Here is a 20,158-nt window from a genome sequence, read left to right as displayed (position 1 = left end):
CCCCACCCCACCCCAGCTAAAGACCAATGCAGTGGTCACATCATCACAAGCAAGACAACAGCCTCAAAAACAACAGCAACACTTTGCCTCCCTTCGAAATTTTCCCTCAGCATGCTTAGGGGAGTGGTTGGTTTTCTTTAACTAAAACTTTATTAAATGTAGCAGACAAACTACAGGAGGAAAACTTCCACAGTGCAGCAGAGCTCTTTCATTGCATCCAAATGGTTTATACATGTTGCTTGGGAGATGTTTCATGCTGCTGGTTTCATCCCCACCCCCCATTCCCAAGCCAATGGGAAGAGCACTTTTTCAGAAGTGTTTCAAGACCCGACACTTCTCAGTTGCGTAAGCCATCTCCGACAATTGCTTGTGGCAGCAATTTGAGGAGAGCCAATGACGTAGGAGTGCTCTGAAAAGTGCACTCCACAATCCAAACGTTTTGACGTTGCATGGAGATTTGCCCCATAGGATGACTGCAGGATGAAATATCCACTTTAAGTGCCATGGCTTACCCCAAAGAATCCTGGGGAAAGTATTTTAATTAAGGTGCCAAAAGGGGTCTTGTTCCAGCCAGTCCTCTCGAACTACATTCTCAAGGTTTACTGAGGAGACGTAATGATTGTTTAAGTAGTTCAGCCTTCCCCAACCTGATGCCCTTCTGATATGTTAGATTACAAGTCCCAGAATAACTGGCTGGGGATGCTGGGAATTGTAGCCTAACACATCTGGAGGGCACGAGGTTGCGGAAGGTTGAACTAGTTTAATTCCACTGTGTAGATCAACCTTCCCTAACCTGGTGCCCTCCAGAAGTTTTGGACTACAACTTTGATCAACATGAGACAGGTTGAGGAAATGTGGCGTAGATTCACACTCAGAGTGTACCATTGAAGGCCAGCTCTGGATTTGAGAAGCCCCCAAGCAATGCACCACATCAGCCACCACACTCTCTTTCACACCCACACCCACCCAGACCCACACACACACACACACCACTTTATCACTGGCAGTGAGTTTGGTGAGGGCACCATGGACGCCTGTACAATCTGCAACAAGTAAGAATGAGCTAGTTTAAATTTCCCAGAATGCCCTAATGTTGCATTCTTCAGGGAACTGAGGGAAATTTTTAAATTGCAAGCAGAGCCCAGCCCCAACCTCCTCTACCAAATAACCCTGCAGGCATGGGAATGGGCAGGTAAGTGGGCCAGGGTAGGCATCACCCCCACTGGGCCCTGCCAGAGGGCGGGCTAAGGGCCCCAGCAGTTGCTCAAAGATGCCCAGTGCTGACCCCAGCCATGCAGCCACTTGGGGGCAGTGAAATACCTTGGGACGGCCCTGGTTAAATGGATTTTGACTGTTTTTTCCATGGCCCCAGGGTTAATCTTTTCAGGAGGGTGAGGTTTTATTGCAGACTAGTTTTGTCATCAACCATATTGAATTTTATCTACTGTATTTCTTCAGTTCTAAGACGCACTTTCCCCTCCATATAAACATCTCTAAAACCGGGGTGCATCTTAGAATCATGGGTGTGTCCTAGGGTTTTTTTTCCTGTTGGTGGTACTGAAATTAGTGTGCGTCTTACAATCGATGGTGTCTTACAATTGAAGAAGTACGGTATGTTTGATCTGACCACCCTCACCCTGCTCCTCAGCCCTAGGAATCTGTTGGGCTTCAAATCTATATAAATCTATAAAATAACTTTGGTTCCTTTCCTTTCTCCAGGTTGTTAGCCATCTTCTCGTTGATCCTGTTTTTGCCTCATTTGTCAATTTGTGTGTGTGTGTGTGTTTGTGTGTGTGAAATGTTTAAGAGTCTTGCCAAGCAGCTTGTACAAGAGCTGGACTCAGACAGGAAGCTGATTCCTGTGAGGAGCCTGGCGCACAGCCATAGCTTCCAGCCCCTCTCTCTGGTGACAGAAGAGCAATTCAGGTTGCCTTGGCGTACCCGGAGGTATTCTCCAACCGCCTTCAAGCTGGCAGATGTACTCCAGGAAGGAGCAATGATGGAAATAGGTATGTTGTTTCATATAATTGAATAGGCATTCAGCAGGCTAGGCAACATTGCAGGATTCATAGGGCTGAGGAGCTACAAGGTGACTTACTAGAAGCTACCTCTAAGCCAGGTATACTATGGGATAAGGAAGAACTTTTTCTGTTCAACAACTGTTATGGGCAAGCCAGGAAAGGGATCCAGAGGTGAAGCAAAATCAGATTCACTAATTCTGCCTTGAGTGGGCAAAGGGAAGGCTAGAGTTGGCCTTGCAACTAGGCAGACTGAGGCAGATGCTGCAGGCACTTGGTTGCGGGTGTCATGAAAGGGCAGCAAACTGTTAGTAATATTATTATTAATTATAATTATTGTTGTTATTAGCAACAATGACCACCACAACAAATAATTTGCTTACTTACTGCCAAGGAAGGGGTTGTGTGAATTCCTGCCTATGGGGTTTTCTGACCTCAGGTGCTAAGGTAACTTGGTTTGTCTGGGCATTATGCACTTTGAGGGGTGAGGGGTGTGCCATTTGCTAGGGTGACCATATGAAAAGGAGGACAGGGCTCCTGTATCTTTAACAATTGCATAGAAAAGGGAATTTCAGCAGGTGTCATTTGTATGCATATCGCACCTGGTGAAATTTCCTCTTTATCACAACAGTTAAAGCTGCAGGAGCTATGCTGCAGCTAAACTGTGACCAGATTTAAAAGAGGGCAGGGCACCTGCAGCTTTAACTGTTGTGATGAAGAAGAAATTTCACCAGGTTCTCCATATATACAAATGACACCTGCAGAAATTCCCTTTTCAATACAACTGTTAAAGATACAGGAGCTCTGTCCTCCTTTTCATATGGTCACCCTACATTTGCTGCTCTGCTTCAGGCAGCAAAATGCCTTGGCTCACCAGTCCTGGGAAAGAGGAAATGCCAGTGGTAAATTTAAACAAAAATGAACAGTTCTATAGGACATGGTGGTGGTCAATCAAATCATTAATGGTATGAAGAGAGTGAGTAGAGAGCATTTTTCTTACTCATATCGTATTAGATCCTGGGGCCATCTAACAAAATGGATTGGTAGCTGATTGAGAACTGACATAAGGAAGTCCCTACATCACATAATACAAAGATTAGGGCAAGGGTACAAAACGTGTAGCTCTCCGTGGCCTTGAGCATGGCCCATGCTATCTCCCCTGCTGACCCTTCATTGGAGCACTCAACGTTGCCCATCCCTGGTTTAGGGCAGTCATTGGCCATGCTGTCCCCAGATTGGGGAAGGCAAGTTGAAGTATGGAATTCATAACTGCAAGATGTGGGGATGACCACTAGAACCTAGATGGCTTTTTAAAATGGGATTAAATTGATCCCAATACCCACATGGAATTAATGCAACCTCCATGTTCAGAAGCAATGCACCTCTAACTGAGCTTGGTGCTGAGGCCAAGCATAAAAAATAAGCCAAAGGCAAGGGTGGAACCAAGGAATCTTCTACAATAATATTATTAGTAAAAGTTTTATTAAAGTGCCAGGTGCCTACACGTTTCGAACGTGGTTGCGTTCTTCCTCAGGGCTTTATAATATTAGTGCTGTTGTCTGCAGAAGCTGCTAGGCTTTATAACGTTATAAAGCCCTGAGGAAGAATGCAACCGCGTTCGAAACGCGTAGGCACCTGGCACTATAGTAAAACTTTTACTAATAATATTATTGTAGAAGATTCCTTGGTTCCACCCTTGCCTTTGGCTTATTTTTTACTCCCCTACGGGGTTTTCCTTCTTTTCGCACTTGCTGAGGCTAAGCAGCAGGGGATGGCTTTCTTCATCATGCCTTGCTTGCAATCTTTCCAGTGGCCTCCGAGATCTTCTTTGGAAGCCCTGCTGTTTTGATATCAGACAAATGGCTACCAAGAATAGGGCCTTTCCTGCAGTGGCTCCCCAATTGCAGAAACCCATTGCAAGAGAAGTGACTATGCTTCACCACTTCCCCCCACCCTTAGGCAACAGGGTTAAGACTCTTTTATTCTCAAGAGTGGTGAGAAGTTGATTTGCTTGACAGCCGGTTTTCCATGTTTAAGACAAGTGTTTAAATTGGTATGGATTTCAGTATTTTATTGTTGTAATGGAATTGTAAGCTGCCAGGAAGATCTTTGATAGGAAAATGGGATATAAATCCTTTTACATAATAAGGATAGACAGATATTTGGCCACTGGGCAGAGAGAGTGCTGAAGTAGATGGATTTCTTGGTCTGATCCAGCATAGGCAGTTCTTTTGACCTCAGGTACAGAGCTCCAAGGAGGGGTAGAGGGGGACAATCAACCCCATTCCTCACTGAGCTTGGAACTCTGTGGATGGTTCAAACGTCTTAGCCTGCCAACCATGATAAAATTGCATTTTCAGATAGGCTGAAAAGCAGAAGATTAGTTAAGATGCTGGGAAAGAAAGGAAAAGAACCTCTCGTGCAAGCACTGAGGCATTACTGACTCTTGGAGGGACGCCAGCTTTCGCTGACATTTTCTTGGCAGGCCTTATAGCGGGGTGGTTTGCCGTTGCCTTCCCCAGTCGTTTTAACCTTCCCCCCAGCTAACTGGGTACTCATTTTACCGACCTCAGGAGGATGTAAGGCTGAGTCGACCCGAGACGGCTGCTTGAAACCAGCTTCTGCTGGGATTGAACTCAAGCCGTGGGGAGTTTCAGCTGCAGAAACTGCTGCTTTACCGCTCTGCGCCACACGAGGCTACCCAAGATGCTGGGAGGCTACAACAATCCATGATTTGCGTGGGCTCCATTTGGCCTTACGCAGAACAATTTAAACAGTCCTTAATTGACATTGGAGTTTCAAGGGGATAAATCCAACAAAAGGGAATTAAGAGGTTTGGATATCTTGACTGAACCATGGACTGGTTGTTGGGCCGTGCCTCAGCTTCCCGTATCCAGTACAACTTGTGGATTCCATTACTGGTTTACAGGCAACTGATATGCAGGAACCATATTTTGCCTGATTCAGAATCAGACACCAATGACAAACGGTGGTTATTTTACACTGAGGAGACATCAAAGGGAACAAGAGGAGAGATCGCACACCCCCGAGGCACAGCCCCAGTACAGATTGTTTGAACCAGACCAATGTGTTTTGAACATGGATTTTGTTTTGCTGTGGGGTTTTTTCAGAGCTGAAACACTCGGATCCAATCCTGTTTACCATAAATAGTTACCACAAATCTGGAGCTCGACTAACCCTTAAAATAAAGTATGCAGAAGTGGACATAGGTGGTTTGGGCTGTGGCTGCTTGTCTGCCTCTCCAGTATACGTGAGGAAAACCTACGTGGACACCAGAGAGCTGGGGTGAGCATGTCTTTGCCTGCTGCTACGTGGAGGTGGGAAATAACGGAAGAGCAGAAGCTAACTTGCTGGGTGTTTTGCATAAATCAAAGGCAAGGCGGTGTTGCTTTTGATTTATGCAAATATACATGAAGGCCAGATCTACAACAAGCAGGATATAACACTTTGAAAGTGGTTTGAAAACTGTATATGGAACTGTATATGCCACGGACGCCAACAATTGTCAATACTGTTATAAAGCAGGAGTGTAGATCCTGCTGGAGTGTTCCCTAGCACCAAGTCAACCCTACCACGCAGCCAAAAGAGGCAGCAAATTTTAGTGCCTTTCGGATGGGACAGAACAATTGATTTTTGATTCATGTGGCACGAGTGGAGGCTGGCGGCTCCAATATCAGTGAGACAGAGAATCCACTCCGGGTTTCAGTCAGAACCAGTCAGAACTCTACTAAAGGAGCTATCCAAGGGGTAGCTTTAGAGTTCTGACTGAAACCCAGAATGGATTCCATGTGCCACTGATATTGGAGCCACCAGCCTCCACTGTGTGGTACAATCTACAAATTCTGTTGTGCAATTGATAGGGAAATGAACAGGATCTGCAGGACTCCTATAGAGCTCCCATTCATTTCACATCTCTCTCTCTCTCTCTCTTTCTCTCTCTCTGAAGTTCATCCCACGTACACTTTTGTTCTGGTTTACCCTCGAATTATCCCATTTCAGTTATATAGTGCTTATATAGCATATGAAAATTGTAAACTTACACCTCTGCTGTAGCGCATTGCGGAGATCCGTTGAGGTTTGTTCACACATGTTGTTATCCTCACCCCCAGATCTTCTTTGTACCTCCTCCTACCATTTATTGGTTGTTTGAAGTGGGGACAACTCCCCCTCTGACAACAGGGATTGGGATTTGCTTCTCTTGTTACTGAACACCAAAGTAGAACATTACGTAAGACTGCAGTCAACTCTTTTGCATGCTTACTCAGTAAACAAATCCTATTGAGTTCAACGGAATGCATTTCCAAATTAGAGCCCACAAGTTTTCATATGCTATATAAGCACTATATAAGCACTATATAACCGAAATGGGATAATTCAAGGGTAAACCAGAACAAAAGTGTATGTGGGATGAACCTCTCCACGCAACAAAATATTTCGCTATGAAGGGCAGAAGAACAGCAATCACAGCAGGACATAGTCAATGTCATCAGAGTCCTTCGCTGGGAAAGCAGACTATAATGTCCATGTCACTTGAGTCCATTGCATAGAATTCACTGCAGCAGCACAATATAAGGCTAGTGGGATGAAGCCTTCTCTCTCCCTCTCTCTCTCTCTCTCTCTCCCTCTCTCTCTGTGTGTGTGTGTGTGTGTGCAGCAAAATGTCCTAGCTGGTTGTGCCAATGTTAATTAATGGAAGAGGACCATGACATTTGGATTTTCTTCTTCAGGCACCAACATCTTCTTGGCCAGCCTGCCTAGAACATGCCCAACACTCCCCTGCAGCTGCATGACAAAGTGGGCAAAAAGTATCTTTAAAGGAAACTTGCCCATCCTTACTGTAGCAGGTTCCCTCTGGACTCAGGTCACAGGAAGGGCCAGAGCATAGAGACAGGCAAGGCTGGCCCAAAAGGTTTTACCGCCTGAGGCAGGGCTGCAACCCTACCGCCCCATCCCCAATCACGGCGCACAGTATCCAAGTCTGGTCAAGGTAGCTTGGGCCCTGAGACAGAAAGCCCCACAAATCCTTCTCCCCTTCCCAGGCAGTAAAAATAGAATGATAACAACTTAAATTACTAAGAATTTGTTGCCCTTTCATGACACTTGCAATCAGTTGCCTGGAACTGCTACTTTACTCTGCCTAATGGTAGGGCCAGGTAGCCTGCAAACAAGAGGCTGCCACTTCTTATGAGGGCAGCCAGCTCTATGATGCTATCCTAGGGAGTCCCATCTCTCAGTGGGGATAGCCGTTGTTTAGGGTGACCCTATGAAAAGGAGGACCGGGCTCCTGTATCTTTAACAGTTGCATAGAAAAGGGAATTTCAGCAGGTATCATTGGTATATATGGAGAACCTGGTGAAATCCCCTCTTCATCACAACAGTTAAAGCTGCAGGAGCTATACTAGAGTGACCAGATTTAAAAGAGGGCAGGGCACCTGCAGCTTTCACTGTTGTGATGAAGAGGGAATTTCACCAGGTTCCCCATATATACCAATGACACCTGCTGAAATTTCCTTTTCATTATGACTGTTAAAGATACAGGGGCCCTGTCCTCCTTTTCAAAGGGTCACCCTACCGTTGTGTCCTTCAGCTAGCTGTGTCCAGCATTTCAAAATATGAAAACAAACGTAAGAGGTTCCCTTGAGGAAAGCATCCCTGCACTTCCAGCAGTCTCCACTAGAGGACAGACAAGGATAAGAAAAACAAAGCAAGCCTTCTTGAACGGGGTTGGGACAGGAGTCACGCCGCTGCTGGGTTAGAGTCCTGCCTGCCCTATTGCCTTGTGCTCGCCTGGTCTCATCGAAGGAGGGAGGCTCTCATCTCTACCTTCCCATTCTTCAGCTTCCTGGGGCTTCCAGCTTTCCTCCTTGTGTGGGTGGCTGCTGAAGGCTGTCTCTGCTGCCACAAGGTCTCTGCCTGCTTTCAGGTTGCAGATGCCGGGAGTTGAGGAGCGGTCGGTCGTGAGGTTTTGGAGGGCAGAGCTGCGTATGCCACAGAGCCTGCCCTGCACCCCCTAACCTAGCCTGCTGCCCTCAGGTGGACTGGAGGAAGCTGTCCTGACACCGCTGTTGAAATCAGATTCAACTGGCAGTGTGGTCAGGTTCTGTATGGTAGGGTGACCATATGGAAAGGAGGACAGGGCTCCTGTATCTTTAACAGTTGTATTGAAAAGGGAATTTCAGCAGGTGTCATTTGTATATATGGAGAACCTGGTGAAATTCCCTCTTCATCACAACAGTTAAAGCTGCAGGTGCCCTGCCCTCTGTTAAATCTGGTCACTCTAGTATAGCTCCTGCAGCTTTAACTGGTGTGATGAAGAGGGAATTTCACCAGGTTCTCCATATATACAAATGACACCTGCTGAAATTCCCTTTTTCTATGCAACTGTTAAAGATACAGGAGCCCTGTCCTCCTTTTCATATGGTCACCCTACTGTATGTGGAACAGGTGGCTAGGTGGGTGCCATCCTGATCTTGGCCTGAGTCAGCAAAATGTCTTGGGTCTGCCCTGCCCTGGGAGGATGTCGTACCCCTTGGAGGGTTTTACTGTGCAGGCCTGAGTGGCCCACCCCAAGGAGCACTGGAGCTCCCAGGGATAGCCTCAGCTATCCCTCCTGAGTCAAGGGCCCATGCCACTGTGTGACATTCCTCCATATTGCTTTTAGGAAAACTGAGCTGTCCCTCAACAGTATTCAGCGAATCACCCCTAAACTGCAATTGTATGTTGTGACGGAAGTTTTTGAGATAATGAAATCACTTCTGGTTGACGAGACTGTCCAAATAGGAGGCAAGGGAGAGGTTTCTGCCATGGAGATACTTAAGATACAGGTTTGTTTGTGGCTTCTGGCTTGGCCCATTTTCTTTTCTCTTTCTCTCTCCTATAATAAATAAATAAATGTGGCAGATTTATGCCATGCAAGAACTTTTCCAGAGTTGTTCCAATGGCAGACTTGTTTCTTGAACTATACATGAAATAGGAGTGGGGGAAGCCCTCTCCCTTTGCTCAGCAGCTATAGGGAGACCACGACTTTGTGCTTTTGGAGCACAGTCCATAAGATGATACATTTAAGTGAGGAAAGAAGGATAAGTGAGACATGGGACTTCTTAAAGTAAAGCTTTGGCTATTGAAATGTAAAAAAAAGTGATAAATCGTATGCAACATAAAGTGTATGTGCAGGAAAGAGGCATTTTTAAAAGGTAGCTGCTGTAATGAGCAGCCATATTTAAAAAACAAAATGGGATGAATTCACGGCTCGCATACTCCAAAGTAAACGTAACAAGGTCAGCTGAAAGAGGGGCAGTGCTCACTCTTCAGCCTGGAAGGGAACAGGAGAGGCTCCTCAGCTGGAAGTAGAGTCTGGCCGGCATGCCAGGTTATTGTTTGTCTTGGGCAGAGCGCTCCTCATTCCTGAAGAAGCCTTTCTCTCAATCTGGGAGCCTTAGCATCAAGGCCATGGCTAGACCAGGCCTGTATCCTGGGATCATCCCTGTACATCCAAATGACACACAGGGGATATCGGGAGCAGGCAGGAACGACCCCTCCATTCGCCTGGGATAATCCTTAGGTCTAGCTTAGGCCTAAGATCCCTCTGTGGGGTTTCCAGTCAGGCATACTGGGCCTTGATTCGCCACTGGCTGTGCCTCAGTAGGGGAGGCCTAGCTGTCACCAGGGTGCTTCCAAATGAAGGGCTCCTAACACTACCAATTAGAAAGCTTGGTTCAGCTAGTCCATTCTTTTCTCTTTTGCAGATTTTCTGCAGTAAGAGAAAGGCAGAAGAAACAGTGGGGAAACATCAAAGCATAAGAGTAGAAGACAATACTATCTGACCAAATCCTCCATAAAATTCTGTGAATGAGGCAGGGATGGTGCTAAAAGCCTTGTCTGGTAGCACCGGAAAACTGGCTTCCTGCCTGCCTTCTTTATGAATTTATGACATGGTGTAAGGCAGGAGTGGACAGTAGGTAGATCAGAATCTACTTGTAGATCTGGTGATTATAGTACAATGGGTTCTGACTCCCTGCTGTTTTACAATAGCAACAGAAGCTGCCCTCACCCCAATAGGTCTGAAATAGTGGGGAGGGGGACTTTAGGGGAAAACCAGGAGAGGCTTTGTGTGTGAGAGGACTGCAAACTCAGTTCTGGTACCAAAACAATTTCTGGGATGAGTATTGGCCAGAAGCATCCCAAGCCACTATTATCTACCTGCTGAACCTCAGGAAAACTAATGGATCTAGCCAAGCTAAAGTCTGCCCACTCTAGATGACGGCACCCTTAACAATCTCTGCTCAAATCCTCAGGCCCTGAACGTGAGAGTGAAAAAGAAGTCCATGCTAATTCCCCAAGGCACAGTGATAGCTTATGGTGTTGAGAAGCTACAGGCCCAAGAGGAAGACCCGGGTGCGTATAAACATTGAAATGGATGTAGCTTTCACAAGAGATGTGGAAGTATCTAAAGGGGAGCTCTCGTGGGTCAAGAAACTGGACACCGGAGCCACGGTTGTAAGCAAGTGTGCAGAAAAGTGGGAGAGATTCCAGGGAGACTTTTGCCGATGTTTGAGCCTGAGTCTCTCCAAACTGGTGTGTAGGTTTTTCTTTGTTTTGGTGGGCTTTATTGGTCAAATGTTGACAGGGCTTGATTTCAGTTAGGGCTCACCAGAACCTGTTGCAAATGCCAGTGTCCAACCCTTGACCATGCAGAGCAATCAAGAGGAGAATGCCTCTGTACATACGCAGAGTGCGTTTCCCTCACCTGTACATAATTTCAGCCAGCCCTTGCATGCATTTGAGATTTGGGGAAGGATTTCCAAACAAACTTGAATACCAGCACTTTGCTTTTTTTTTAAATGAACTACTGTGTCTTTACACTGGAGTGCATTTAGCAGGGGGAGATGTCTGAGGCGTATGGGCTCTCCCTGAACAGCCCCTTAGGGAAAGTAGCTCAGGGCTGCCTCACATATCAGACGGCATCTACATTACTTCAGTTACTTCAAAGTGTGGTAAGCCAGACCTGCTGCATTTGGGACCCTCCTGTTCATTCTTCTGAGTTGAGCCCTAATCATCTGCTCCAAAGTCCTGTCCTGTTAGCACCAGTTAAAGGATTTTGGGTTACGGGGCTGGGAAAAATCACTGAGACCAGTCAGAACAGATGGAGAGATTGTCTGACTTGATATATGGAGGCTATTTTAAATGGCCCCCTGTGACCATTAATGCACAGTGACTCGCTACTTACTGAACAGACAGAAGAGTTGTTGCCACCATTTTATTTCTAGTTATTTAAAGCATTTATTCAACCACAAGTCCTCAAGGAGGGTTAGGATCCAAAATGAAATGATTTACTCTACATCCCTATAAAAGCCAGCAATCTAAAAGCAATAACCTGACGTGTCTCAAGGGGGTAGGGATGATCCCATCATGTGAGAAGAAAACCCCCCAAAATGTGTGTGGACCCAGCAGCTGGTGTTTGCAGCACTCGTCGTCTGTAACTACATAGTTCAGTACCCAAATTTCCCCAATACTGTGGGTCATCCAAAGTCCGCTGCTCCCCTAAAAAACATGAAAAACTCCATCCTGTCTTTGTTTCCTTACAGTTTCTTTGCTTTTTGTTTTCCTTTCAGTTTTTCCCTGCCCAAGGTTAAAAAGGACGTTGTTTCCTTCGCTCACTTACGATGGTATGATATTTAACATTATTGCTATTCATAATCTACACATAATTTACACATAACTATCAGAATACATGGCACAGTGTGGAGTAATGGAAGGAAAAACAACAACAACAAGATAGGACTCGGTCCGAAGGATCTTATAATCTGAATGAGGAGGTGTAAAGGTAACTGGGGTAACATTAATTCCAACAAGAGGAGCTGTGTGAGTCTGCTGCAGCAATAACAGCAAAGAGCTTTGTGACACCTTACAAACTAACTGGGGCCATAGCTAGACCTAAAGTTTATCCCCGGATTGTCCAGGGGTCAAACCTGTTCATCTAGGTGACACACAGGGGATCCAGTGCTCAGGATAAACCTTAGGTCTAGCTGTAGCCTGTGTTGTGGCATAAGCTTCCACGTGCCCAAATGTGTATTTAGAGCTCACACATCTGATGAAGTAGGCTCTAATCCGTGAAAACTTATGGCACAATGGACTTCTTTCGAGGTGCCACGTGAATTTTTGGATGAATTAGGGGACTTCAGCCGTGTAGACTTGACAAGCTCTATAAATGGGTGCCTAGAATCCTAAACACATTTAACAAGCACAGCCCATTTAACTCAGGAGGACATCCTTTGGATAAGCAGGCATAGGATCAGATGTAAGTAGCCCCATAGTTCATTATTAAAGCCCATCACCCCTGCTAGAATGACCAGCAGAGGGCAATAGAGCACCGCAACCTATGCATTCCCTAGCATAGCAGCCACCAGTTAGAGGCCTGCTGACCTCTGTGTTGTTTACCAACAATTTACTATTACTACTGCCTCTGTTGAATCTCCAAATGTTGGGCAAGAGTGGGTTAGAGTCCTTTCTCTATACATGGGTGCAAGGACGGCAGAACCTCCATCTTTTGCAAACCACAATTCTGGCAAAATAAACAGTTTTGGAATAAATGATGAATAAAAGATGCGTTCCTCTCGTTCTTTCATAGAGGGAACATCTGGTACAGTTCAATCTCAAGCCCATATTTATTTTTCCTTCTCTCATTTTAGCATTCCAGGATGAGCTGGGTTCCTCACTCACAGGCAAGTGTTCGTCATCTGTTGACTTCCAATTTCACACTTGGATAATAAGCTCCATCCAATGAGCATTTTATTACATGCTCATTACTGGGCACTCACAGAGTTTGCGTAGGTCCCTCACATGACGTCGCCCGCCTCCCGCCCCCTCTGGCCTTCCTTGCGTGACAAAAAAAAACCTTGTTAAGTCCGCTGTTTTTTTAAGCTTGGAATCGCTGCTCTCTCTCGCTGTGTGCAGGAGAAGCAGCGCCATTAGAACAGCAAACCCAATGGGCCTCGTGCTCGTTCTGTACTTCCTCTTTTTTGAAAGAGGAAGTAACTGAGGAAGGCAAACACGGATGGAGAAGCGAAGGTAGGGAGCATGTTAACCCCTGGTGTGATGGAGCTTAATGTCTCTTCCAGTCATCCAGATCCTACCCATCAGCTCAGCTCCTTTCCTCCAGGTGAAGTGCAATCCGGTGATAGGCCCTGCCCATGTGAAGGCTTGCTTAATTCATATATTCTCTCTCATGGTGTGTGGGGTCACACCGTAGGGAAGCAGCTGCTGTGTTGCTGGAGGCGGGAGGTGAGTGAGAGAGAGACCCTCATTGGCCAGTCCAAGAGGCATGAGAAATTCTGCAAGAGCTGGGCTGAGCAACGTCAAGCCAGGCAGGGCTCCACATGGTTGTTTCAATAGGAAATTTGCCTGGAGGAAAGAGCGAAGCCCCTTCCTTCAGTAGCAGCGTTCCAGACAGAATCAGCACTCACACACCCAAGGTTGCTTTTGAATACTATTGTTTTTATAAACAGGAAATACTGTTCACGATTCTCCCACATCACATCTAGCTTTGGCCATCTGGAGCTCACTGCCAAGCACATTTAACCAGGAAGCTTTGAAAAGTCCATTTGTAACGGTGATCCAAAAGTCGTGGTAAATCACAACTGCGAATATGTGCATTGTTGTGTTAAAAACCCGGCGCTGCGGCAAATGAGCAGCTGCATCATGTGTCCTGAAACGTGAAACAGCACTGCCACAAGGTGCTCACAGAGCAGACATGCCCCTCTGTGTGTTCAGTCCAGCAAGAATGTGCCCTTGCTTTTGTGGTGTATTCATGTGTGCATGCCAGGTTTACACCATTTGAACCAAGCTGTCACATTACAACCTCCATCACACCGGGGGGAAAACAGCTCCCTACCGTCGCTTCTCTGCCCATGTTTTTGTTCCTCAGTTACTTCCTCTTTTCAAGAACAGGAAGTACAGAAGGAGCACGAGGCCCATTGAGTCCGCTGTTCTAATGGCGCTGCTTCTCCTGCACACATCAGGAGAGAGCAGCAATTCCGAGTTTTTTAAAAAAATCGGACTTAACAAAGGTTTTTTTTTGTCGTGCAAAGAAGGCCAAAAGGGGCGGGAGGCAGACAACATCATGTGAGGGACCTGAGTAAACTGTGTGAGCTAGAAGTGCAAAATGGTTCTCTGAAGCAAGCTATATGGATAACAGAAATATGTAGGCCAGCTGTAGCTGAGCTGTAGCACTTCTGAGTGCAGATGGGGGATTGCATGTATGAATGCCCCCGGATTTTATATAGGTTAAAAAAAAAGTTCTCTGCACAGAGAAAAGCCGGAGTAGGATTCTAGGCCTTCCTTTTCTCTGATATGCAGCTTTCCTGTGTAGAGGGGAGTGTTTTGCAAGAGCTACATCATGTGACTCTCCTGATCATGGACTTTAGCTGTCTGCCACCAGTTCAACAGGTGGTCTTGGGCAAGGCAAAGATTACAAAGTGCTCTGTGTATTGTTAAAAGTGCTGTAGAAGTGATGGTGCTAATAATGTTTTCTAACAACCTTTAGCTGTCCAGCACGTGAAAGATGCAGTTAAAGAGGCATATGAGCCACTGATGTACCTGAGCCAGGCCTTGAAGAGGCATCTTCTGGAATCCTTTGTTATTGTCCTGCAGGACAGAGATGTTGCCTCCACTGTTCAGTCGGTGGTATCTCCCTTTGCTCTGCTGTTCAGCAGCTCATACTTAAAGCTTTTTGGTTGTTCCTGAACCTCTCGGTGTCTTTGTTTCTTCCCCTCTCTATTAACTAGCCCTGTCCTTTTCTTCATTGTCGCCATCACCCCTTTAATTTCTGGGTCTACACATGCAACAGAATGAGGTGGGAGAATTTTAAGATGGCAGAATGGACTGTGCCACATTAGACTCTGAGTGGGGGTGGGGAAACAGCACAACTTTTGAATGTTCCCACATAGCAATGGGACAAAGATCCGCCTGGGCCTGCGAGGACAGCGGACGCCCCTGCATCCGGGCCTCATGGGGCACAACAGATGCACCTGGGGGATTTTCGTCCCATCGCTGCCAAAGGCGAAAGGGGGGCAGGTCTGGGCAGAACTCAGTTTTTCCCAGACTTGCGCATGCCCTTTGTCCTCCTCTCCCATTGGTGGGGTGGGGGGGGGGAGAAACACAACTTCCGCAAGACAGGGGAAATCATGTAACTGCCATTAGAGCAGAGGGGAAAATACGTGATTTCTGCAGCCTTAGGAAATTGCATTTCCACTCCCAACACCAACCCCATGCCAATCATGGATTTAAAAGCCCACTTGGATTGGCGGGGGTTGGGGAGAAGGCATTGCACACTTTCTGGGGCCCTTGGAAAGTGCGCAATTCCCCTGGCAGGCCATTAGCGTGTCCGGGGAAATTGCTCTAAGGCCACGATTGGCGGAGGGTGGGGAGAAGGCATTGCACGCTTTCTGGGGCCTCTTGAAAGTGTGCAATCCCCCTAGATACGCTAACGTCGTGCCGGGGGAATTGCTCACTTTCCAGAGGCCCCGGAAAGTATGCATTGCCGAGTGCTTGGCCGGACCGGCTCCCGGAACAGGGCAGGCCAGGCGGCGCTCTGTGAACTTGTGGGGCGCCCTGCGAGTTCTCCATCCCCTACTCCCCCATTAAGAGAAACTCAGCCCAGTACACATTAAGTCACTTTATGCTGACTGAGTGAGACCATCTAGTCCAGACACATACAGCTTTCAGGCAGAGAGCTCTCAGGCAGAGAGCTCTCAGGCAGAGTTCTCAGGCAGAGGGTTTCCCCAGCACCTGCTGCCAGATATCCCTTTTAAACTAGTGATGTCAAGAGAAATGAAGCTGGGACGTTCTGCATACCACTACAGGACCGGAAGACCAGAAAAAGGAGTTCCAGATGTGGCCTCTCCCTCTTATGCTAGCTTTTTTACTTGCAGGGAGATTTTTACAAAAGGAAGCATTCTTATAATTGATTGATCTTCCTGCTGCCTGAAGTGGGGGAATCACATATTCTACTACCCTAGGACTCTACAACCTCATTCTGCTGCATGTGTAGACTCAGCCTAAATTTGTATATGCCCTTAACCCAGATTAATTCCATTTTGGATGCTTATTCAAGGAAGCCACTGCTGACTGAAGAAATATATCCCTCCTTCAATTTCCTGTCTATCTGTTTAGCCTATTTCCTGCCTCTCTGTCCCAAGGTTCTGGTCTTGCCCAAACATATCCTCTTAGCCCCTAGATCTAGCTATGGTGTTTATGTTCCTAGAAGCCCTTGACTGATTCTTAGCAGAAGCACTTTTCTTAACTCTGAAAATAATAATGAAAAGGCATTGGGAGAGCTGAGCGCTGTGTCATGTGTGGCAGCTGCCTATTTCATTCTATTGTCTGAGTGACTGTCTATTTTAATTTTTCCCACCAGCTCGAGCTTTCCATGGCAGGGGAAAGTATTGATCACTCCATGCTGGAGTCGTTGGATGAGGAACTCTGTTCTTCAGTGGAAATGCTACTGTCCCGCTTAGGGATTTTCCAAGACACTGAGAGAGAAGAAAATAGAGTTCTCTGGGGACCAATGCACTTCCTTTGCTCTTCTTTAGATGGTATGGAAAACACTATCAGTTGCTTGTCAGTGTGTGCCATCCTTGCTTTCCCAAGGCAGGAGGAGTGAGTGTGTGTGTGTGTGTGTGTGTGTGTGTGTGTGTGTGTGTGTGTAGTTCACTCAGCTTCTTAGCCTCTTGCGGAGAATAGTTAAGCGTACAGAGGGATAACAACTGAGGTGGGAGAAACTCAGAAGACCTTAGGACTCTGGTAAACAGATGGGGGATGGAGACATGGCAGAAATCCAGCTGTAAAGCAAGTGCAAGGCCAGAGCAGGAAACAGAGGCCGTAGCTAGACCTAAGGTTTATCCCAGGATTGTCCTGGGGTCAAACCTGTTCATCTAAGTGCCACACAGGGCATCCAGCGCTCAGGCAGGGACAAACCCAGGATGATCCTGGGATAGACCTTAAGTCTAGCTATGGCCATAGTCATGGCTAGCCCAACCACAGAGACAAACTAGTTGCTGGGTGCCAACATTTTGATTGATGATGGATTGTTTGATATGATATTATTCCTATTTTGCAGATGGAAGGGACTGAGGCGGAAAAAGAGACAGTGCCCCAATTAATATACTGAGCTAAGGCCACAATGAAATAACATGCTGGAGGAGCACTGTGAGCCATACTGTCTTGGCAGACAAGCCAAGACAGTATGAGGGCCAGCCTTCTGCATAAATGCACTTGTGTGGAAACTGGGTTCATGCAACTTCTCCCCCTCCAAAAAGTGTGCACGTGGTGGTAGTGGTGGGGAGAATCACACAAATTGGGCCATCATGTAATTGGGTGCTCGTACAAAAGGCCTAATTCACACCAGAGTCTATAAGCTCCATCACACCAGGGGTTAACATGCTCCCTACCTTTGCTTCTCTGCCTGTGTTTTCCTTCCTCAGTTACTTCCTCTTTTCAACAGAGGAAGTACCCAATGAGCGCGAGGCCCATTGAATCCGCTGTTCTAATGGTGCTGCTTCTCCTGCACACAGCAGGAGAGAGCAGCAATTCTAATTAAAAAAAAACATCGGACTTAACAAGGGATTTTTTTGGTCGTGCAAGGAAGGCCAGAATGGGCGGGAGGCACGCAGGAGGCAGACGACGTCATGTGAGGGACCTGAGCGAACTCCATGAGTGCTCTGCAATAAAACGCTCATCGGATGGAGCTTTATCTGCATGCTGAAAGACCTTGCAGTGTTTCTCCAGCCCTGTTCCCAGGGAAATATATGAACCCAAGCAACAACTGCCATAGCTGAGCTGGTAGTTCATTTGAACCTCCACTTCCTAGATCCCATGTGCAGTGCAATGCTTTATCCACATTGGATGAATTAAATCGCCAGCTATCTCCGAATCACTCCAGGTGTGGCTATATCATTTTATTAATGACACCTGTCCCTATTCTTGGGAACTGTGTTCACAGACTTGGACTATGAGATGCTGCCCCTGTTGGAGACAATCGTGGAGAAAAAAGATATGGGCAAACAATTAGAGATGGTGAGGCCCTTATAACTTAATTCCTTCTGTGTTGTATTTTACTAGTTTGATTTGAAAAACTTCTATTCAAACTGATACCAAACATGCATGCCTGGAAAGTATTCATTACAGCAGAATACTTGTCCCTTAAGAGTTTTAACATATTGTTATCCCTGCTGGTGTGCCATTCCTCGGTCATCCAGATAGTCTAGAATAGTTGGTTGATATGTCCTCAATGGGAGTTAATGATCAGGAAAGCGTTGGGAGATCACTATTAAGTGTTTCGAATGGGAGAGTCATCAGAGCTTGGGGAATGTGACTCCCCTCTCCCCTCAGATAAGGGGAGCAGTAGTGTGTGTACCTGCATGCATATCTGTGTGAAAAGGATCAAAAAAGCACTTTTTGAACTGACTAAAGACCTCTTCCCAAGCTAATTTTTCCTCCTGGAAAGTTCCAAATATTTGTTGTGTGGGCAAATGTGTTTTGATTCCCACAAAGGCATGTGGGACAGTTGGGATTTGTGTGTGTGATCTGGTATGGGGAAGCAGTGGTCAGAAAAAGGGTTAACCACCCATCCACCACTTCTCTATTCTAATTTTCAGGGACAAGAGACAGAAGAAGCCCATTAAGATTCTTTTCCTTCATCATACTAGAAAGTCTCTGTAGGAGAGAGTGCCCTAATGGCTTCTTCCTGAGGCAGTCCAAGAAGAGGGTCTCCACCAATCTCAGGGTCTCTTGAGTCCCTAGATTCTTATTTCAGGGTCTGAATCTTGGCCCAGAACACCTCTTCTGGGTGGAGAATGATCATGTTTTAAAGCTAGCAGTTATCCCCATGATCATCATAGGAATTGCTGCCAGCTGTATCTCTGACTGCCCAGGCATGGCTGGAACTGCTCATATAACAAAGGAAATGACATGTCTAAACTGGTTCCATTCTCATTTTTGTCATCAAAAGATGAATGGTGTTTTGGAGTGGATTCTTTCTGGAGATGAAGGTGGCAATTTTACTATTCCATCTGATTCCTTAATGGATGAAGCTGATCTAACCACTGAGCTGCTGCAAAATTGTGGGCTGGATTTAGAAGCTGGGAAAGACTCCATCACCTGCCGGTGGAACAAGGAAGCATGTTCAGAACTGGCTGCTCTGTATTCCAGCTTGTATGCCCTAGCGATTCTAAGTGGATAAAGTAGGAAGTAAAACAGACTCCTTTGGGACAGCAGCAAGAATTAATGAAGAAGAATGGAGAATAGCTTTCACAAGAGGAATGACCCACTCAATCTGTGAAAACTTAAAAGAAAATTATTATAAATTGATTTACTGTTAGTATCTAACATCTCATAGATTAAATATACAGAAAAAGTAATTGAATAATTGTGTATGTTGGAGATGTAGGATGCACTCGGTTGATTATATGCATATGTGGCGGTCATATCCAATGTCTAAATATTTTGGAAACACATTAAGAGGGAATTTCTTAAAATAACAGGATATAATTTATCCCCTAACCCAATGTTTATAACTTTTTCAGTCCAAGGCCCCAAAATTCCATCAGCCAATGATACCAAATTTGGTAACAGCAGCAAAGATGATTATAGCCAATAAATGGAAAAATAGAAAACCAATTGCATCTAAAGAATGGTTTATTAAAGTTTGGTGAATTGCACAATTATTGAAAATCAGTGAAGTAGTCAGACTGAGAGATGGCAGACAACAGATCCCCAAATTTATGGAGGATTGGAAACCTTTTATTGAATACTGGAAAAATAGCCATGATATAGAAATTGCTATTTTATAAATCATTAGTTTTGGAAGATATGTGAAACTTGATCTTATGTACTATCTATTTAGTTTAGATTTAACTCATTCTTGGATGTTTTAATGTGGTGTTATGAGAATTTAATCTATTTGATACTAAACTTATTTAACTCACTCTTGGGTGTTTATATGTGGTGTTATGTTGGTTGCTTTTGTTGAGTAGCTAAAATAATTGTGTATAATTATTGTATTGTATAACAATATGTTGTATAATGTTTTATGTATTAATAAACCAATTTATAAAAAGAAAAGA

The 20,158-nt window shown here is 45.6% G+C and overlaps 1 protein-coding gene across 1 annotated transcript; it reads left to right on the top strand.

Annotated features, from left to right (window-relative positions):
* Nucleotides 1-1,798: 1,798 nt before the first annotated feature.
* LOC134406522 (gasdermin-C-like) lies at nucleotides 1,799-19,944 on the top strand. The gene is made up of 10 exons (XM_063137988.1): nucleotides 1,799-2,009; nucleotides 5,150-5,324; nucleotides 8,701-8,863; nucleotides 10,334-10,437; nucleotides 11,667-11,704; nucleotides 12,728-12,760; nucleotides 14,581-14,720; nucleotides 16,453-16,630; nucleotides 18,037-18,110; nucleotides 19,045-19,944. Exons 1-10 carry the CDS (start codon nucleotides 1,799-1,801, stop codon nucleotides 19,273-19,275), a joined length of 1,347 nt encoding a protein of 448 aa, XP_062994058.1. The 3' UTR covers nucleotides 19,276-19,944.
* The last annotated feature ends 214 nt before the right edge of the window (nucleotides 19,945-20,158 follow it).

The sequence above is a fragment of the Elgaria multicarinata genome, chromosome 11 (assembly GCF_023053635.1).
Source record: "Elgaria multicarinata webbii isolate HBS135686 ecotype San Diego chromosome 11, rElgMul1.1.pri, whole genome shotgun sequence".
In the NCBI taxonomy this organism is placed as follows: Eukaryota; Metazoa; Chordata; class Lepidosauria; order Squamata; family Anguidae; genus Elgaria; species Elgaria multicarinata.
This window is presented reverse-complemented; position numbering and strand designations above follow the sequence as displayed.

What these genes read in the sequence shown, in the direction of transcription:
- LOC134406522 (XM_063137988.1), top strand. Translation starts at nt 1,799, where the DNA reads ATGTTTAAGAGTCTTGCCAAGCAGCTTGTACAAGAGCTGGACTCAGAC. An exon ending in AGGAGCAATGATGGAAATAG is followed by an intron (nt 2,010 to 5,149) that starts GTATGTTGTTTC and finishes GGGTTTTTTCAG; the next exon opens with AGCTGAAACACTCGGATCCA. An exon ending in CCTTTGCTCTTCTTTAGATG is followed by an intron (nt 16,631 to 18,036) that starts GTATGGAAAACA and finishes CTGTGTTCACAG; the next exon opens with ACTTGGACTATGAGATGCTG.